Here is a 19171-nt window from a genome sequence, read left to right as displayed (position 1 = left end):
ATCACTCATGTCATTGAGGTACATGACACTTGTTTCCCCTTTAAAGGAAGATAAGGGTTTGCTGGAAGGGCTTTCTTGGATTTCCCATCAAGTCATGCCTGAGTACACATGACACCAACACAACCTTACATGGTCAATGCAGCAAAACCATATACAAGACCATCTACAGTGGCTTGTGAAAAAATTCACCCCCCTTGGCATTTTTCTTTTTTTTGGCCTTACAACTTGGAATTCAAATTGATATTTGGTGGGTTTGTATCATTTGATTTACACAACGTGCCTACCACTTTGAAGATGCACAAAAAAAATGTGTGAAACAAATAAGAAATAAGACCAAAAAAACTGAAATCTTGAGCGTGCATAACTATTCACCCCCCCCAAAGTCAATACTTTGTAGAGCCACCTTTTGCAGCAATTACAGCTGCAAGTCTCTTGGGGTATGTCTCTATAAGCTTGGTACATATAGCCATTGGGATTTTTTGCCCATTCTTCAAGGCAAAACTGCTCCCTCTCCTTCAAGTTGGATGGGTTCCGCTGGTGTACAGCAATCTTTAAGTCACACCACGTATTCTCAATTGGATTGAGATCTGTGCTTTGACTATGCCATTTCAAGACATTTAAAACCACTCAAGTGTTGCTTTAGCAGTATGCTTAGGGTCATTGTCCTGCTGGAAGGTGAACCTCCATCCCAGTCTCAAATCTCTGGAAGCCTGAAACAGGTTTCCCTCAAGAATTTCCCTGTATTTAGCTGCATCCATCATTCCTTCAATTCTGACCAGTATCCGAGTCCCTGCCAATGAAAAACATCCCACAGCATGATGCTGCCACCACCATGCTTCACTGTGGGGATGATGTTCTCGGTGTGATGAGAGGTGTTGGGTTTGCACCATACATAGCGTTTTCCTTGATGGCTAAAAAGCTAAATTTTTGTGTCATCTGACCAGAGTACCTTCTTCCATATGTTTGGGGAGTCTCCCACATGCCTTTTGCCGAACACCAATTGTGTTTGCTTATTTATTTATTTATTTATTTTTCTTAAAGCCCAGCTCTGTGGAGTGTATGGCTTAAAGTGGTCCTATGGACAGATACTCCAATCTCCGCTGTGGAGCTTTGCAGCTTCTTCAGGGTTACCTTTGGTCTCTTTGTTGCCTCTCTGATTAATGCCCTCCTTGCCTGGCCGGAGAGTTTTGCTGGGCGGCCCTCTCATGGCAGGTTTGTTGTGGTGCCATATTCTTTCCATTTTCTAATAATGGAATTAATGGTGTTCCATGGGATGTTCAAAGTTTCTGATATTTTTTTATAACCCAACCCTGATCAGTAGTTCTCCACAACATTGTTCCTGATCTGTTTGGAGAGCTCCTTGGTCTTCATGGTTCCCCTTGTTTAGTGGTGATGCAGACTCCGGGGCCTTTCAGAACAGGTGTATATATACTGAGATCATGGGATAGATCATGTGACACTTAGATTGCACACAGGTGGACTTTATTTAACTAATTATGTGACTTCTGAAGGTAATTGGTTGCACCATATATTATTTAGGGGCTTCATAGCAAAGGGGGTGAATACATATGCACGCACCACGTGTTGCTGTGCGTTTTGTTGCCAACCTTACTTTGCTAGCTGACAACTTTATGTTTTTTTTTCTTTTTACTTTTTAATTACCGTTTATATTTTTTGTTTTTCCATCACAACTTTTTTCCCTCATTCAACTTTTTCACTCCGGACGCTTTATCTGGACATGGTTCGTCAGCACTTTCAACAGCCGAAGCTAAGTAGTAACATTAACATGATGTCTTCTAATTGCAGTCGCTGTACTCATAATATACAGGAGAACGATCGCCTTACGGCGAGGATAGCTGTGCTGCAAGCCCAGCTTCAGACGCAATCGTTAGGCAAGGGTAATTTCAGTGTAGGAAAGGATGAAACAGCGTCTGTGCCACCAGTAAGTACAGATAGTAGTATAAACCCCCCCGCACAGTCCCCACAGCCGGACAACTTTCTCATTGCTTCTGGAAGGAAATGCTGTAGGAATGCTCAACTGGTGTCGCTCATTCAGCCGACAGAAACTTTCAACCGGTTTTCCCCATTAAGTAGCGAGTCGGAGTCTGAGGCCGAGTCTTCTCTTGTCTCTACTCCTCCCGTTACGGGTTCTGAGACGCCGAAGGCTCCCACCATTAGCTCTGACAAATTGAAAACCCTAGTCATTGGCGACTCCATTACCCGCAGTATTAGACTTAAAACGAATCACCCAGCGATTATACACTGTTTACCAGGGGGCAGGGCTACCGACGGTAAGGCTAATCTGAAGATGGTGCTGGCTAAAGCTAAAACTGGCGAGTGTAGAGAGTATAGAGATATTGTTATCCACGTCGGCACCAACGATGTTAGGATGAAACAGTCAGAGGTCACCAAGCACAACATAGCTTCAGCGTGTAAATCAACTAGAAAGATGTGTTGGCATTGAGTAATTGTCTCTGGCCCCCTCCCAGTTAGGGGGAGTGACGAGCTCTACAGCAGAGTCTCACAACTCAATCGCTGGTTGAAAACTGTTTTCTGCCCCTCCCAAAAGATAGAATTTGTAAATAATTGGCCCTCTTTCTGGGACTCACCCACAAACAGGACCAAGCCTGACCTGCTGAGGAGTGACGGACTCCATCCTAGCTGGAGGGGTGCTCTCATCTTATCTACCAACATAGACAGGGCTCTAACTCCTCTAGCTCCACAATGAAATAGGGTGCAGGCCAGGCAGCAGGCTGTTAGCCAACCTGCCAGCTTAGTGGAGTCTGCCACTAGCATAGTCAGTGTAGTCAGCTCAGCCATCCCCATTGAGACTGTGTCTGTGCCTCGACCTAGGTTGGGCAAAACTAAACATGGCGGTGTTCGCCTTAGCAATCTCATTAGGATAAAGACCTCCTCCATTCCTGCCATTATTGAAAGAGATCGTGATACCTCACATCTCAAAATAGGGTTACTTAATGTTAGATCCCTCACTTCAAAGGCAGTTATAGTCAATGAACTAATCACTGATCATAATCTTGATGTGATTGGCCTGACTGAAACATGGCTTAAGCCTGATGAATTTACTGTGTTAAATGAGTCCTCACCTCCTGGTTACACTAGTGACCATATCCCCCGTGCATCCCGCAAAGGCGGAGGTGTTGCTAACATTTACGATAGCAAATTTAAATTTACACAAAAAAAAATGACGTTTTCGTCTTTTGAGCTTCTTGTCATGAAATCTATGCAGCCTACTCAATCACTTTTTATAGCTACTGTTTACAGGCCTCCTGGGCCATATACAGCGTTCCTCTCTGAGTTCCCTGAATTCCTATCGGACCTTGTAGTCATAGCAGATAATATTCTCATTTTTGGTGATTTTAATATTCATATGGAAAAGTCCACAAACCCACTCCAAAAGTCTTTCGGAGCCATCATCGACTCAGTGGGTTTTGTCCAACATGTCTCTGGACCTACTCACTGCCACAGTCATACTCTGGACCTAGTTTTGTCCCATGGAATAAATGTTGTAGTTCTTAATGTTTTTCCTCATAATCCTGGACTATCGGACCACCATTTTATTACGTTTGCAATCGCAACAAATAATCTGCTCAGACCCCAACCAAGGAGCATCAAAAGTCGTGCTATAAATTCTCAGACAACACAAAAAATCCTTGATGCCCTTCCAGACTCCTTCTGCCTACCCAAGGACGTCAGAGGACAAAAATCAGTTAACCACCTAACTGAGGAACTCAATTTAACCTTGCGCAATACCCTAGATGCAGAAACTAGCTCCCTGGTATACAGAAAATACCCGAGCTCTGAAGCAAGCTTCCAGAAAATTGGAACGGAAATGGCGCCACACCAAACTGGAAGTCTTCCGACTAGCTTGGAAAGACAGTACCGTGCAGTATCGAAGAGCCCTCACTGCTGCTCGATCATCCTACTTTTCCAACTTAATTGAGGAAAATAAGAACAATCCAAAATTTATTTTTGATACTGTTGCAAAGCTAACTAAAAAGCAGCATTCCCCAAGAGAGGATGGCTTTCACTTCAGCAGTAATAAATTCATGAACTTCTTTGAGGAAAAGATCATGATCATTAGAAAGCAAATTACGGACTCCTCTTTTTAAATCTGCGTATTCCTCCAGGGCTTAGCTGTCCTGGATCTGCACAGCTCTGCCAGGGCCTGGGATCGGGAGAGACACTTAAGTGTTTTAGTACTATATCTCTTGACACAATGATGAAAATAATCATGGCCTCTAAACCTTCAAGCTGCATACTGGATCCTATTCCAACTAAACTAATGAAAGAGCTGCTTCATGTGCTTGGCCCTCCTATGTTGAACATAATAAACGGCTCTCTATCCACCAGATGTGTACCAAACTCACTAAAAGTGGCAGTAATAAAGCCTCTCTTGAAAAAGCCAAACCTTGACCCGGAAAATATAAAAAACTATCGGTCTATATCGAATCTTCCATTCCCCTCAAACATTTTAGAAAAAGCTGTTGCGCAACAACTCACTGCCTTCCTGAAGACAAACAATGTATACGAAATGCTTCAGTCTGGTTTTAGACCCCATCATAGCACTGAGACTGCACTTGTGAAGGTGGTAAATGACCTTTTAATGGCGTCACACCGAGGCTCTGCATCTGTCCTCGTGCTACTAGACCTTAGTGCTGCCTTTGACACCATCGATCACCACATTCTTTTGGAGAGACTGGAAACCCAAATTGGTCTACACGGACAAGTTCTGGCCTGGTTTAGATCTTATCTGTCGGAAAGATATCAGTTTGTCTCTGTGAATGGTTTGTCCTCTGACAAATCAACTGTACATTTCGGTGTTCCTCAAGGTTCTGTTTTAGGACCACTATTGTTTTCACTATATATTTTACCTCTTGGGGATGTTATTCGAAAACATAATGTTAACTTTCACTGCTATGCGGATGACAAACAGCTGTACATTTCAATGAAACATGGTGAAGCCCCAAAATTGCCCTCGCTAGAAGCCTGTGTTTCAGATATAAGGAAGTGGATGGCTGAAAACTTTCTACTTTTAAACTCGGACAAAACAGAGATGCTTGTTCTAGGTCCCAAGGAAACAAAGAGATCTTCTGTTAAATCTGACAATTAATCTTGATGGTTGTAAAGTCGTCTCAAATAAAACTGTGAAGGACCTCGGCGTTACTCTTGACCCTGATCTCTCTTTTGACGAACATATCAAGACTGTTTCAAGGACAGCTTTTTTCCATCTACGTAACATTGCAAAAATCAGACATTTTCTGTCTAAAAATGATGCAGAAAAATTAATCCATGCATTTGTTACTTCTAGGTTAGACTACTGCAATGCTCTACTTTCCGGCTACCCGGATAAAGCACTAAATAAACTTCAGTTAGTGCTAAATACGGCTGCTAGAATCCTGACTAGAACCAAGAAATTTGATCATATTACTCCAGTGCTAGCTTCCCTACACTGGCTTCTTGTTAAGGCAAGGGCTGATTTCAAGGTTTTACTGTTAACCTATAAAGCGTTACATGGGCTTGCTCCTACCTATCTTTCCGAGTTGGTCCTGCCGTACATACCTACACGTACGCTACGGTCACAAGACGCAGGCCTCCTAATTGTCCCTAGAATTTCTAAGCAAACAGCTGGAGGCAGGGGTTTCTCCTATAGAACTCCATTTTTATGGAATGGTCTGCCTACCCATGGGAGAGACGCAGACTCGGTCTCAACCTTTAAGTCTTTACTGAAGACTTATCTCTTCAGTAGGTCATATGATTGAGTGTAGTCTGGCCCAGGAGTGTGAAGGTGAACGGAAAGGCTCTGGAGCAACGAACCGCCCTTGCTGTCTCTGCCTGGCCGGTTCCCCTCTCTCCACTGGGATTCTCTACCTCTAACCCTATTACAGGGGCTGAGTCACTGGCTTACTGGTGCTCTTTCATGCCGTCCCTAGGAGGGGTGCGTCACTTGAGTGGGTTGAGTTACTGATGTGATCTTCCTGTCTGGGTTGGCGCCCCCCCTTGGTTTGTGCTGTGGTGGAGATCTTTGTGGGCTATACTCGGCCTTGTCTCAGGATTGTAAGTTGGTGGTTGAAGATATCCCTCTAGTGGTGCGGGGGCTGTGCTTTGGCAAAGTGGGTGGGGTTATATCCTTCCTGTTTGGCCCTGTCTGGGGGTATCATCGGATGGGGCCACAGTGTCTCCTGACCCCTCCTGTCTCAGCCTCCAGTATTTATGCTGCAGTAGTTTGTGTCGGGGGGCTAGGGTCAGTTGGTTATATCTGGAGTACTTCTCCTGTCTTATCCAGTGTCCTGTGTGAATTTAAGTATGCTCTCTCTAATTCTCTCCTTCTCTCTTTCTTTCTCTCTCTCGGAGGACCTGAGCCCTAGGACCATACGTCAGGACTACCGGGCATGATGACTCCGTGCTGTCCCCAGTCCACCTGGCCTTGCTGCTTTTCCAGTTTCAACTGTTCTGCCTGCGGTTATGGAACTCCTACCTGTCCCAGACCTGCTGTTTTCAACTCTTAATGATCGGCTATGAAAAGCCAACTGACATTTATTCCTGATTTATTATTTGACCATGTTTGTCATTTTGAACATTTTGAACATCTTGGCCATGTTCTGTTATAATCTCCACCCGGCACAGCCAGAAGAGGACTGGCCACCCCTCATAGCCTGGTTCCTCTCTAGGTTTCTTCCTAGGTTTTGGCCTTTCTAGGGAGTTTTTCCTAGCCACTGTGCTTCTACACCTGCATTGCTTGCTGTTTGGGGTTTTAGGCTGGGTTTCTGTACAGCACTTCGAGTGATTAGCTGATGTACGAAGGGCTATTGTCCGAAGAGGAGGAGTAGGGATTGGACCAAAGCGCAGCGTTGTTATATGACATGATGAATATTTATTAAGGAAAAATTGAATACGGAAAACACAAAACAACAAAACGAATGTAGACAGACCTGAATTAGAGAACTTACATATACACGAAGAACTCATGAACAGGAACAGACTACACGAACGAACAAACAAACGAAACAGTCCCGTGTGGTGCACAGACACAAACACGGAAGACAACCACCCACAACAAACAATGTGAAACAACCTACCTATATATGGTTCTCAATCAGAGGAAAACGTAAAACACCTGCCTCTGATTGAGAGCCATACAAGGTCAATTAAACCTGACACTTAACATAGAACAAACAACACAGACTGCCCACCCAGCTCACGTCCTGACCCGCTAAACACAACTATACAAAAGGAAAACAAGGTCAGGAACGTGACATTAACCCCCCCCCAAGATGCGGACTCCGGCCGCAAAACTCAACCTCAAGGGGAGGGTTTGGGTGGGCATCTGTCCACGGTGGCGGCTCCGGCTCCGGACGCTGTCCCCACACCACCATAGTCACTCCCTGCTTCCGTATCCCCCTCTCAATGACCACCCTCCAAATAAACCCACCTAAATTAAGGGGCATCACCGGGATAAGGGGCAGCACCGGGATAAGGGGCAGCTCCGGACTGAGGGACGGCAGCTCCGGACTGAGGGACGGCAGCTCCGGACTGACTGACAGCTCTGGCAGGTCATGGCTGGCTGACGGCTCTGGCTGGTCACGGCTGGCTGACGGCTCTGGCTGGTCACGGCTGGCTGACGGCTCTGGCTGGTCACGGCTGGCTGACGGCTCTGGCTGGTCACGGCTGGCTGACGGCTCTGGCTGGTCACGGCTGGCTGACGGCTCTGGCTGGTCACGGCTGGCTGACGGCTCTGGCTGGTCACGGCTGGCTGACGGCTCTGGCTGGTCACGGCTGGCTGACGGCTCTGGCTGGTCACGGCTGGCTGACGGCTGTGGCTGGTCACGGCTGGCGGAAGGCTCTGGCTGATCCTGTCTGGCGGAAGGCTTTGGCTGCTCCTGTCTGGCGGAAGGCTCTAGCGGCTCCTGTCTGGCGGAAGGCTCTAGCGGCTCCTGTCTGGCGGACGGCTCTGAAGGCTCATGGCAGACGGGCGGCTTTGCAGGCTCAGTACAGACGGGCGGCTTTGAAGGCTCAGTACAGACGGGAAGTTCATGCGGCGCTTGGCAGACGGACAGTTCAGACGGCGTTGGGCAGACGGGCAGTTCAGGCGCCGTTGGGCAGACGGGCAGTTCAGGCGCCGCTGGGCAGACGGGCAGTTCAGGCGCCGCTGGGCAGACGGCAGACTCTGGCCGGCTGAGACGCACTGTAGGCCTGGTGCGTGGTATCGGAACTGGAGGTACCGGGCTAAGGACACGCACCATCAGGCTAGTGCGGGGAACAACAACAGGGCACACTGGACTCTCAAGGCGTACTATAGGCCTGGTGCGTGGTACCGGCACTGGTGGTACCGGGCTGAGGGCACGCACATCAGGGCGAGTACGGGGAGAAGGAACAGTGCATACAGGGCTCTGGAGACGCACAGGAGGCTTGATGCGTGGTGCCGGAACTGGAGGCACTGGGCTGGAGACACGCACCACAGGGAGAGTGCGTGGAGGAGGAACAGGACTCTGGAGACGCACTGGAAGCCTGGTGCGTGGTGTAGGCACTGGTGGTACTGGGCTGGAGCGGGGAGGTGGCGCCGGAAATACCGGACCGTGCAGGCGTACTGGCTCCCTTGAGCACTGAGCCTGCCCAACCTTACCTGGTTGTATGCTCCCCGTCGCCCGACCAGTGCGGGGAGGTGGAATAACCCGCACCGGGCTATGTAGGCGAACCGGGGACACCATGCGTAAGGCTGGTGCCATGTAAGCCGGCCCGAGGAGACACACTGGAGACCAGACGCGTTGAGCCGGCTTCATGGCACCTGGCTCAATACTCAATCTAGCCCGGCCGATACGAGGAGCTGGTATGTACCGCACCGGGCTATGCACACGTACAGGAGACACGCTCTACTGCGTAACACGGTGTCTGCCCGTACTCTCGCTCTCCACGGTAAGTACAGGGAGTAGGCGCAGGTCTCCTACCACACTCCCTTTTAGCCTCCCCCCCCAAGAAATTTTTGTTTTTTTTTTCAGGTTTCCAGCCACGTCTCCTTGCTGCCTCCTCATACCACCGCTCCTGGGCTTTAGCTGCCTCCCTCTCTTCAAAAGAGCGGCGATATTCCCCTGTCTGAGCCCAGGGTCCTTTTCCAGCCAATATTTCCTCCCAAGTCCACGAGTCCTTGTTTTTTGGCCGCTGCTGCTGGTTCCTCTCACGCTGCTTGATCCTTGTTTGGTGGGTGGTTCTGTAACGATCGTTCTCCTCCTCTTTGTCCGAAGAGGAGGAGTAGGGATTGGACCAAAGCGCAGCGTTGTTATATGACATGATGAATATTTATTAAGGAAAAATTGAATACGGAAAACACTCGGAAAATACAAAACAACAAAACGAACGTAGACAGACCTGAACTAGAGAACTTACATATACACGAAGAACGCATGAACAGGAACAGACTACACAAACGAACGAACAAACAAACGAAACAGTCCCGTGTGGTGCACAGACACAAACACGGAAGACAACCACCCACAACAAACAATATGAAACAACCTACCTATATATGGTTCTCAATCAGAGGAAAACGTAAAACACCTGCCTCTGATTGAGAGCCATACAAGGTCAATTAAACCTGACACTTAACATAGAACAAACAACACAGACTGCCCACCCAGCTCACGTCCTGACCCACTAAACACAACTATACAAAAGGAAAACAAGGTCAGGAACGTGACAGCTATATAAAATAAACTTGATTGATTGATTGATAATTTTTTTTTTTTGAAACAAGGGATTTTTTCATTTCACTTCACCAATTTGGACTATTTTGTGTATGTCCATTTCAAGAAATCCAAATAAAAATATATTTCAATTACAGGTTGTAATCCAACAAAATAGAAAAACGCCAAGGGGGATGAATACTTTTGCAAGGCACTGTATGAGTCTAGCCATCACAGCCTTCCAGGAAGAGACTGAAACCTATCACATATGATATGACATATGAACCACCAACACAAAAAAAGTGACAGGAACTGGTCCCTCAGAGCGATCTGAGTTTCGTTTTCCATGCACTATGGTCCAACCTCAAGTACTCAGGGAAAAAAGCTCCTGACAAGTGACAGGAACCGTTTGTTCTAAAGTGACCAGTCACCTGTCAATCAGTCTGTTTTTAGTCTTTAGAGGTTTCAGTCCAGCCGAGTTAATTCACTTCCTCCAACCACCAATGGAACCAATGGAAAAACCCATCAGGGTTTGGGAATAGCCTACCCTGGTTCCAGATCTTGTGCTGTATTGCCAACTTCTATAGTTGTTGTCATGACAAAGTCCATAGCCATTTGCTATATAGCACAAATACATCTGGGACCAGGCTAGCAATGACAATTGGGCTAAAAGGTGCATGGCTTTGCATACTGAGCCCAGATTAGGGAGAGCTAACGCTGAGACACAGGTGTACCTCTCCTTCAGAGCTGCCGACACAAAGAGATCAGGGACACAGATAGGTACTAAGACGGACGGACAGACAGACAGACAGTGAGTAACAGAGAGAGAGACATGCACAGGAACGCAAAGGACATATCACCTCATTGAAGCTCCTCAGACTCACACACTTCTCCTTTCCTTCCATTGGGACAGCTTAACTCCATTTCTACATCCTGACCTTGTAGCTGAAGTCATCATGGCCCTACTCTGGGCACAGGCCTTACTACTGGTCACCATGGCAATGACGGATGGTGTTCAGGGGACGGTGGAGAAGGAGTTGCTGTACATGGAGACGCCCTCCGTGGGCCTAGAGGACCACTTGCTCCAGAAGATCTGCCAACACTACAACAACAAGCCACACTACGTCACACTGTACAACACGTCCGACAACGTCCCCATTTACTCAGCCTACACCTTCAAGCGCCCTGACTGGGAGAAGAGGATGGACATGCCCTGGATGTACGAGCCACAGATTCCCTGGTGACATTTCAAGTCATTGGTTACATCCCAAATGCACCTTATTCCCTATTTAGTGCACTACTTTTGACCAGGGCCCATCAGTCCAATGTTTTTTTCCATACTGATTGGCTTTCACTGCTAGACTGTTTATTTATTTGTTAATGTATCTTTTTTTCTATAGCTCTTGAAAATTGAAAGTATGTGGTGCTAACTTGACTCTTTAAATCGATAAAATTACATGTCATTTCATGGGCAAATGCACCTAATTTCATGGGCTTATATTTGACTGATCATAAACTGCATGCCATAAAGTCTCCTTTTCACAGCAAACATGTGTTTGAAGAAGTAGCATATTCATTCATCTCCATATCAATATCCATAACAATCACACTTTATATCCAACATTCATTATCTCATATTGCCTCTGTTTGTTTCCCACCCAGCTGTTCACTGTCTCTGACACTGGCGAGATGCAGGCGTTCCCGCATGGCTACATGCACAGGAACTTTGAGGATGACCAGGCCGTGCTGGAAAACTACACCAATGCCAAACTTTACAAACATGACCACCTCAACCCTGACGACCACCAGGCTGACCCAGACGACAAGGCCTCCACCTAAACACTGACCAACGTGGTGCCTCAGGTCTGCCATTTTGTTTTACTTGAAGACAACGTCACATTTGTATTGAACAAAATTCTCAAAAGTGGGATAATGTACTGAGATACTTTACTAATATATTTTTTTTAAAGCAATAAAATACAACGTCCAGTCATAAAGCATTTTATACCAAATAAATAAAATAGCAACACCAGTGGTTAGAATGACGTCCTAAACCCTAACAACCAATAAACATGCACACGTATGATGTGGCACTGTCTTTCAGGTCTGAGAATTCAGCGCCGGCACCTGGAGGGAACAGGAGCACGTCATCCACAAGCGCCTCAACAACTACTGCCGTGGCCCCGCCTACGTTATCACCGGAATTACCACCTCGGAGAACATGATCTGGCGCCATAACATAACAAAAGGGACGATAAACTGGGGGGAAGGTTTGCAGGACTCCACCCGGAGTGGACAGCCATACCCTCTGCCTGAGACGATACCGGGGAGCAGGGGTCCGGTGGCGGTTCGCTTGTCGTCGATACCTGGAGGTGGTCTTGAGAAGAGACGACCGGGCTCTCTTCCAGGTACGACGACAGCGGCGGACAAACATCTGGGCCGAAGGTATGCCGACCTCTTCCTCTTGCTCAGGGAGGAGCGGCGGCTGATAACCCAGAGAACACTCAAAGGCCGAGAGCCCCGTGGCAGAGCAAGGAAGGGTGCTGCAGGCGTATTTGACCAACACTAGTTGCTGGCTCCAGGTGGTGGGGTTGGTGGAGACTGGCCGTTGGACTGGGGGTGGGACTCGGAGGACAGTCTGGCCAACGAACCAATGAGTGTGTAGAACCGGGATGAGAACTGAGGACCTCGGTCGGAGACCATGTCCACTGGGAGTCCATGGATTCGGAAGATGTGTCGCACTCTGAGCTGGGCCGTCTCTTTGGCAGAGGGTAGCTTGGGGAGAGGAATGAAGTGGTCGGCTTTGGGAAACCGGTTCGGATCTGCGCACAGATCGTGCATGCGGCGACGAATGCGGAGATGTCAGGAACCATGGTAGACTCCAAAAGCGTTGTCGCACAAAGGCCAGGGTCTGACGGGAGCCCGGGTGGCAGGCAAGCCTGGAGGAGTGGGCCCACTCCAGGACCGAGGAGCGGGCCACGTCAGAAACAAACATCCGTTTTTTTGGGCCCCCCCCCCCCCCCCGGGGTTAAGCTGGGAACGCTGCACCTCACAAACCTGCTTCCCTATTCCCCAGCTGAGTGCCGTTGCCAAGCACGAGGTGGGAAGGATGGTCTCGGGATCCGGAGCGACGTGACAGTGCATCCGGCTTGACATTATTGGATCCCGGTCGGTGTGAGAGGGAGAAGTTGAACTGGGTGAAAAGCAGAGCCCATCTAGCTTGCCTGGAATTGAGACGCTTGGCGGTGTGGAGACATTCCAGGTTCGACAGGTGAATGTGAACGTCTTTAAACAAAGTAGGCTACACCATCTGTTGTAAATATTAATATTTAATGTATTTAATGATCATATACTTAGAGAAAAATGGCTTCCATTGAATACAACACAAAAGCAGCACATTGATTTTCAAGTGAGGGTCAATGAATTGATATACTGGACTTCCAGCTGAATGTATCAAATCAAGTAGCTTTTTATTGCAGTGGAGCACAAACAACATGGCACAGTCATGAGAGAATGAAAACATAAAAGTCAAGTTTAATGCAATACATTTCATGTTGTAATTGTACATGGCCTCTATCAAATAAACATACTAAAATTCAAATAAACCATTACCTTCAGAAATACATATACTTTGGATGTTTTTGTTGATGATTTCTTGTTCAGAACAATAGGTTAGAAATGGTATGCATTAAGGTTAGACAGGCCAGGCTAAGGTTTATAGTGCATAGCATAGCGGTTTGAGAGCAGGGACATGTGATGTGACAACAAACAACATGGCACAGTTAATGCATGATATTTAATGTTGTAATTGTACATGGCCCCTGTCAAATAAACATAAAAACATGTATATAAACCATTACCTTCAGAAATACACAGTACTTTGGATGTTTTTGTTGATGATTGTCATTTTTTTTACCAAAGAAAAATGATTTATGGTTCAGAACAATAGGTTAGAAATGGTATGGCTTAAAGTTAGATAGGCCAGGATAAGGTTTATAATGCATAGCGGTTTTGATCACAGCTCACTGAGAGCAAGGATACAAGGGTAACCATTATCCCTCACATGCGATGTGAGATTCATGTGGTTTTTTCGTGACCATTAGCCTTCTGCTTAACCATAAAAGCCAGGGGGTCTCCTAGGGGCCGGCCCGTCCGGATGTGAGCCAGCAGATCCTGGGTCATGTTGAGGGAGTTTCGGGAGGTGTAGAGGTCAGAGAGGTCAGAGTTCATCCCAGAGGGGACATACTCACCACAGGTGGAGCCCCCAAGTCCTGGGGCACAGTCAACATTGTAAGCGTAGTACAGGTTGCCATGATTCATGGGACACATGCTGTTGTGATGACCCGCTACGATTGGCTGGAAACTGCACTTCCCTAGGAGGTCGTTCCAAGACTTGTACCAGTTTTTGTCTTCATCGTACACTTCAAACTTCAGCTCGCTGGCCAGGGAGAGCTTGATGAATCCGAAGTCGAAAAATGACTTCCAGGCAGGGTTGTTGTTGTTGTGGATCACCTTGGTCTGCACAGCTTTGTCATCCATGAACACCTTGATGGATCAAACCAAATCAAACTTTATTTAAGGTATGTTATTAGAAAAAACAACAAAACGGGACCCCCGCCACTTGTTTTGGTATACACACTACATGGTCAAAAGTATGTGGACACCTGCTCATTGAACATCTCATTCCAAAATCATGGACATTAATATGCTGCTATAACAGCCTCCAGTCTTCTGGGGAGGCTTTCCACTATATATTATAGCATTGCTGTTCCTGGCTCGCAGTTGGCAATCCCATTCATCCCAAAGGTGTTCGATGTGGTTGAGGTAAGGGCTCTATGTAGGCCTGTCAAGTTCTTCCACACCGATCTCGACAAACCCTTTCTGTGTGGACCTCGCTCTACTGCCAATGTTTGTCTATGGAGATTGCATGGCTCTGCGCTCTATTTTATACACCTGTCAGCAAGGGGTGTGGATGAAATAGCCAGATCCATTCATTTGAAATGGTGTCCACATACTTTTGTGTAGCTGAGGGATGGGGCCACGGAAATGTACAATCCGAGACTTTAACATTAAAGTCCACTGAAGAGCAAACGTCATAGTAAGTTAAAATAGTAAAATAAAAGAGATAATACCTTGACAAAGCCGTCGGTCTTGGACGTGGTGTCCCCCCAGAGGCCCCTGGCATTCTTCACAGTGACGGTAATGTGGGCCAGGCCCTTCTCCTGCGGGCAGCACTGGCTGGTCATCTCCTTGCTGGCCTGGCACACACACTGGCAGGAGTCGTGGGCACTGGAGCTGGAGCCTCCCTTGCACTTCCCAGAGCAGCGCTTGACCAGAGCGTGTTCCAGGATGTAGTCCTCCACAGCCTTCTTCAGCCCAGCCCGCTTCCTGGCCTGCTTCTCCAATAGGTGGAGGGGCTGGAGGGAGTAGTTGATGATGTCAGGGATGGTCTTCAGGCTGCTCGACCAATCAGCGAAGGCCTTGGAGTTTTTACCCGTTTCGGAGAAGAGCAGGTCGGGCGTCCCGTCCGTCTGTCCCCCCACCACCTCGGTAAACCTATTTGTTTATCATTAGTCATGTTTTGTCTTAAACGAGGACCACAATGGAAATATGTGTTTTATAAGTCTTGTATAATGCCCATTAACACCCCAAAATCTATCAAATCCAAATCAATCAAACCTCTCTTTGAAGGTGCTGCTGAAGCGGTCCTTGGTGTCACGTTTCTGAAGGTCCTTCTTGCAGAACTTGGTCTCTGTGTTGAGTTCAGCTGATCCGGTACTGGTGGCGACGGAGGCCTCAGCCTCAAGACAGTCCTTGACCTGGAATATTATATTGTTTTTTTAACGTAATGTACATTTTCTTAAAATAAATAAATAAAAATACATAGATAAATACATGTAATAATATATTTTGATTAAAAAGTACTTGACCTCGTTCTCATTGTAGCCACTCAGGGCCGCCTGGCACACTCGCAGTGAGGTCACGCTCTTCACCCGCCCCCCCAGGAGAACCTTCTTGATGAAGTGGGTGCCAAAGTTGTCAAGAAAACGTCTGTAGTCAACCTTGGTCTGGTCAGTGTAGAGGGGGGGCAGGAGGCCCAGGGAGCGAGAGAACTCAGGGTGCAGGGGAGGGTCATCTAGCAGGCGGTAACTGAGAAAGAAACACACAAGATGGAGAGTTTATAGCCTGTAGAGAGCAGTGTTGGTTCTATCAAGTTAAACATCTACAATACAAGTGATGTTATATTTATAAGGTATATCACCTGTAATAAGAGCAGTGTATATCCTGTTTGATGAAGCTGTACTTGTCCTTCTTCGACTGGCTCATCACCGTTTTGGCAGCTCTGGAGTGGGTGCCCCCCACCATGACCGACCCCTTAGCCTGGGGGGTCATAACGTCCAGACCAATCTTCCAACTGACATCTACCTACACATGGTGGTGGATAAGGTGAGTTTACCCACATAAAGCACTTTGAGCATTGGGAAAAGCGCTATATTTAAATATATATTGAATCAGTTATTCTTATTTATATTACTATTATACTTATGATTATTATTATTATAAAGCTCTATATATATATATATATATATATATATATATTATACTGAACAAAAATATGAATGCAACATGTAACACATTCAAAGATTTTACTCAGTTACAGTTCATGTGAGGAAATCTGTCAATGTTAATAAATGTATTAGGCCCTAATCTATGGATTTCACATGACTGGGAATACAGATATGCATCTCTTGGTCACAGAAACCTTTTTTAAAAATGGGCTTCACAATGGGCTTCATTGTGAATTTTTCAGTACATATGTGGCAATCATTTATTTCAGAAGGAGCTAGCAAAACTAGTGCACTCTGTGTCCTCCGGGTCATTAGACACCATTAAACATGCCCCTCTCTGGGGTGTGGACACGACTGGCTTTTCCTGTAACTGTGTTATGGCCAACTATGTACTGTTGCTATGGTTAAACATCTTGGGTCTTTTCCAGAACAGGGGTGTCCCTTTCAGAGGAGTTAGCAAGTTAGCAGCATGACATGCATTGTTATTCCTGTAAAGTGCCAAGGAGTGTTACTATGGTCCTACATGCATGAACCTGGCTTAAGGCGAGTGCAGGTCTATTTGTGTCTATTTCTGTGGCTCTACGGTTTCCATGCCCTAATTTTAAACCAATAAGATAACGGTGGCTAAATGCCTGAGGGGATGGGCCATTAAGAGGAGTTACTGTGAGTGTGACGATAGGAGGACAAATATGTAAACTGTGTGCGCCAAGACTGGAAGGCAGTTGTATTCATGAACCAGCTTGGCTTTTGTTAAGTGGTAATGAAAGTGGTAGAGAAATTAACATTAAATTCTCTGGCAACAGCTCTGGTGGACATTCCTTCAGTCAGCGTGCCAATTCCACGCTCTCTCAAATCTTGAGACATCTGCGGCATTGTGTTGTGTGACAAAACTGCACATTCAGAGTGGCCTTTTACTCTCCGCAGCACAATCAGCTCATTGATATGACACACCTGTCAAGTGGATGGATTATTTTGGCAAATGAGAAATGGTCACTAACAGGGATGTAAACAAATTTGTTTGCAAAATGTTTGAGAAATTCGCGTTTTATGCGTATGGAACATGTCTGGTATCTTTTATTTCAGCTCATGAAACCAACACCTGACATGTTGAGTTTAGTAGTATTACCTCTGTCTGGCTGTTGCTCACAAACTCCTCGCTGGAGTCGTAGACCATGCTGGCTAACTTCATGTTGCACTTATGCGAGGGACGCCAGTCCACCACAGCCGCAGGCAGCCTCTGAGTCTGGCCATCCATGAAAGGGTTAACACAGAGGGTACAGGTCCCGTTATTGGTCTTCCTCCAGGTGTCCACGTCAATGACATAGGCCTGCTTACGTTCCATGGTGACGACGTCGAAACCCTCGCCCGCCAGGTTGGTACCGGGAGCTGACAGCGCAGCCTTGCACTCTGCTGGCCGGCCCGGGGTGCACGAGGACAGGACAGGGGACAGCCACGCTCCCCACAGCCACAGCAGGGCAACCAGAGAAGTCTGTGTACCTGGAGAGGAGGAGGAGAAGATGATATTACATTACACATATGGTAAACTTAACGGGATATTACATTCCAACATCAACGTATGTCAGATGTTTTCAGAACTCAAAATGTGTCTAATGTTAAGATATTGTGGTGTAATTTGATTTGTCTAGCGGAAAAACACTTAATTACAGGATACATATGCACGCGTGGGAGACAGAGGTTTGATCCCTGAGACAACTTCACAACTCTCATCTTTCTCCTTACTCACTTCACCTCTGTAACTATCTTCATTAAACTATACAATGTGTAGGGTGAGCAGACTCCTGTTCCCCAACAAGACGAAAGGGGAGGAAAAAATAAGTGTTGCTTTCATTTAGAGAGTAAGTGTAGATACATATAGCCTCTTACCTGACATAATATCAATCACAATCTCTTGGGGATGATGATGGGTTTGATGAAGATGATCATGGAACAATTGAGCATTCTGTGTCTGTCTGTCTGTCTGCTGTCTGACTGACTGACTAACTGACTACAGGGAAACAAACAGCAAGATGTCTGTGGGTTCCATCCTGGAGGCGGCGTTGTTAGTTGTGGTCAAGGCTTTGTTTATATAGATGGTTCCTGCAGTTTCCTTTGGTTATGAACCACCACATGCTGTTGCTATGTTTGTTTTGGTGTGGGTGTGGGTGTTCACTTGTAAGAAAGCCTTTGCAGACATACAGATAATTAATATCTGTGCATGAGTGAATGTTTCATGGCAGCAGAAAAACAAGACTTGACCCAGCAGTTTCCTAACTCTAATTGCACACACTTTTACCTGTCTGCTACTGCTCTCCATAAATAGTCAACCAGGCACCCAATCAAACCGGTACCTGGCACTGCCACTTTACATTCAGAGCCATTTGACTGCTTAGGCAGTCATTCTCCCTCAGATTTGTGGATAGGGCTGGGCGATATGGTCAAATCAAACTGAAGAAGAGATAATCACATTTTAGTTGTCACATGCGCCGAATACAAAAGGTGTAGACCTTACCGTGAAATGCTTACAAGCCCTTAACCAACAACACAGTTTTAAGAAAGATAAGAGTTAAGAAAATATATTTACTAAATAAACTAAAGTAAAAAAATACATAAATAAAATAACAATAACGAGGCTATATACAGGGGGTACCAGTACCGAGTCAATGTGCGGGGGTACAGGTTAGTCGTGGTATTTGAGGTGATATGTACATGTAGGTTGGGGTAAAGTGACTATGCATAGATAATAAACAGCCAGTAGCAGCACCATGAAAAGATGGGGGTCAATGCAAATAGTCCAGGTAGCCATTTGATGAACTGTTCAGCAGTCTTATGGCTTGGGGTAGTAGCTGATAAGGAACCTTTTGGACCTGAATGATGAGTCATTCAAAGAATAGACCGTCTGCTACAGTG

General features: G+C 46.5%; 1 protein-coding gene and 1 pseudogene across 1 annotated transcript; one reads left to right on the top strand and one right to left on the bottom strand.

Moving 5' to 3' along the window:
* The first annotated feature begins 10651 nt into the window (after positions 1-10651).
* LOC129835431 (endonuclease domain-containing 1 protein-like) lies at positions 10652-12254 on the top strand (annotated as a pseudogene).
* Positions 12255-13140: 886 nt separating this feature from the next.
* LOC129835250 (perforin-1-like) lies at positions 13141-18246 on the bottom strand. The gene is made up of 7 exons (XM_055900784.1): positions 18149-18246; positions 17391-17761; positions 15958-16121; positions 15626-15845; positions 15375-15514; positions 14828-15251; positions 13141-14240 (listed from the first exon to the last, which is right to left on the bottom strand). Exons 1-7 carry the CDS (start codon positions 18153-18155, stop codon positions 13773-13775), a joined length of 1794 nt encoding a protein of 597 aa, XP_055756759.1. The 5' UTR covers positions 18156-18246; the 3' UTR covers positions 13141-13772.
* Between the last annotated feature and the right edge of the window lie 925 nt (positions 18247-19171).

Source organism: Salvelinus fontinalis, chromosome 36, assembly GCF_029448725.1.
Source record: "Salvelinus fontinalis isolate EN_2023a chromosome 36, ASM2944872v1, whole genome shotgun sequence".
Lineage (NCBI taxonomy): Eukaryota > Metazoa > Chordata > Actinopteri > Salmoniformes > Salmonidae > Salvelinus > Salvelinus fontinalis.
This window is presented reverse-complemented; position numbering and strand designations above follow the sequence as displayed.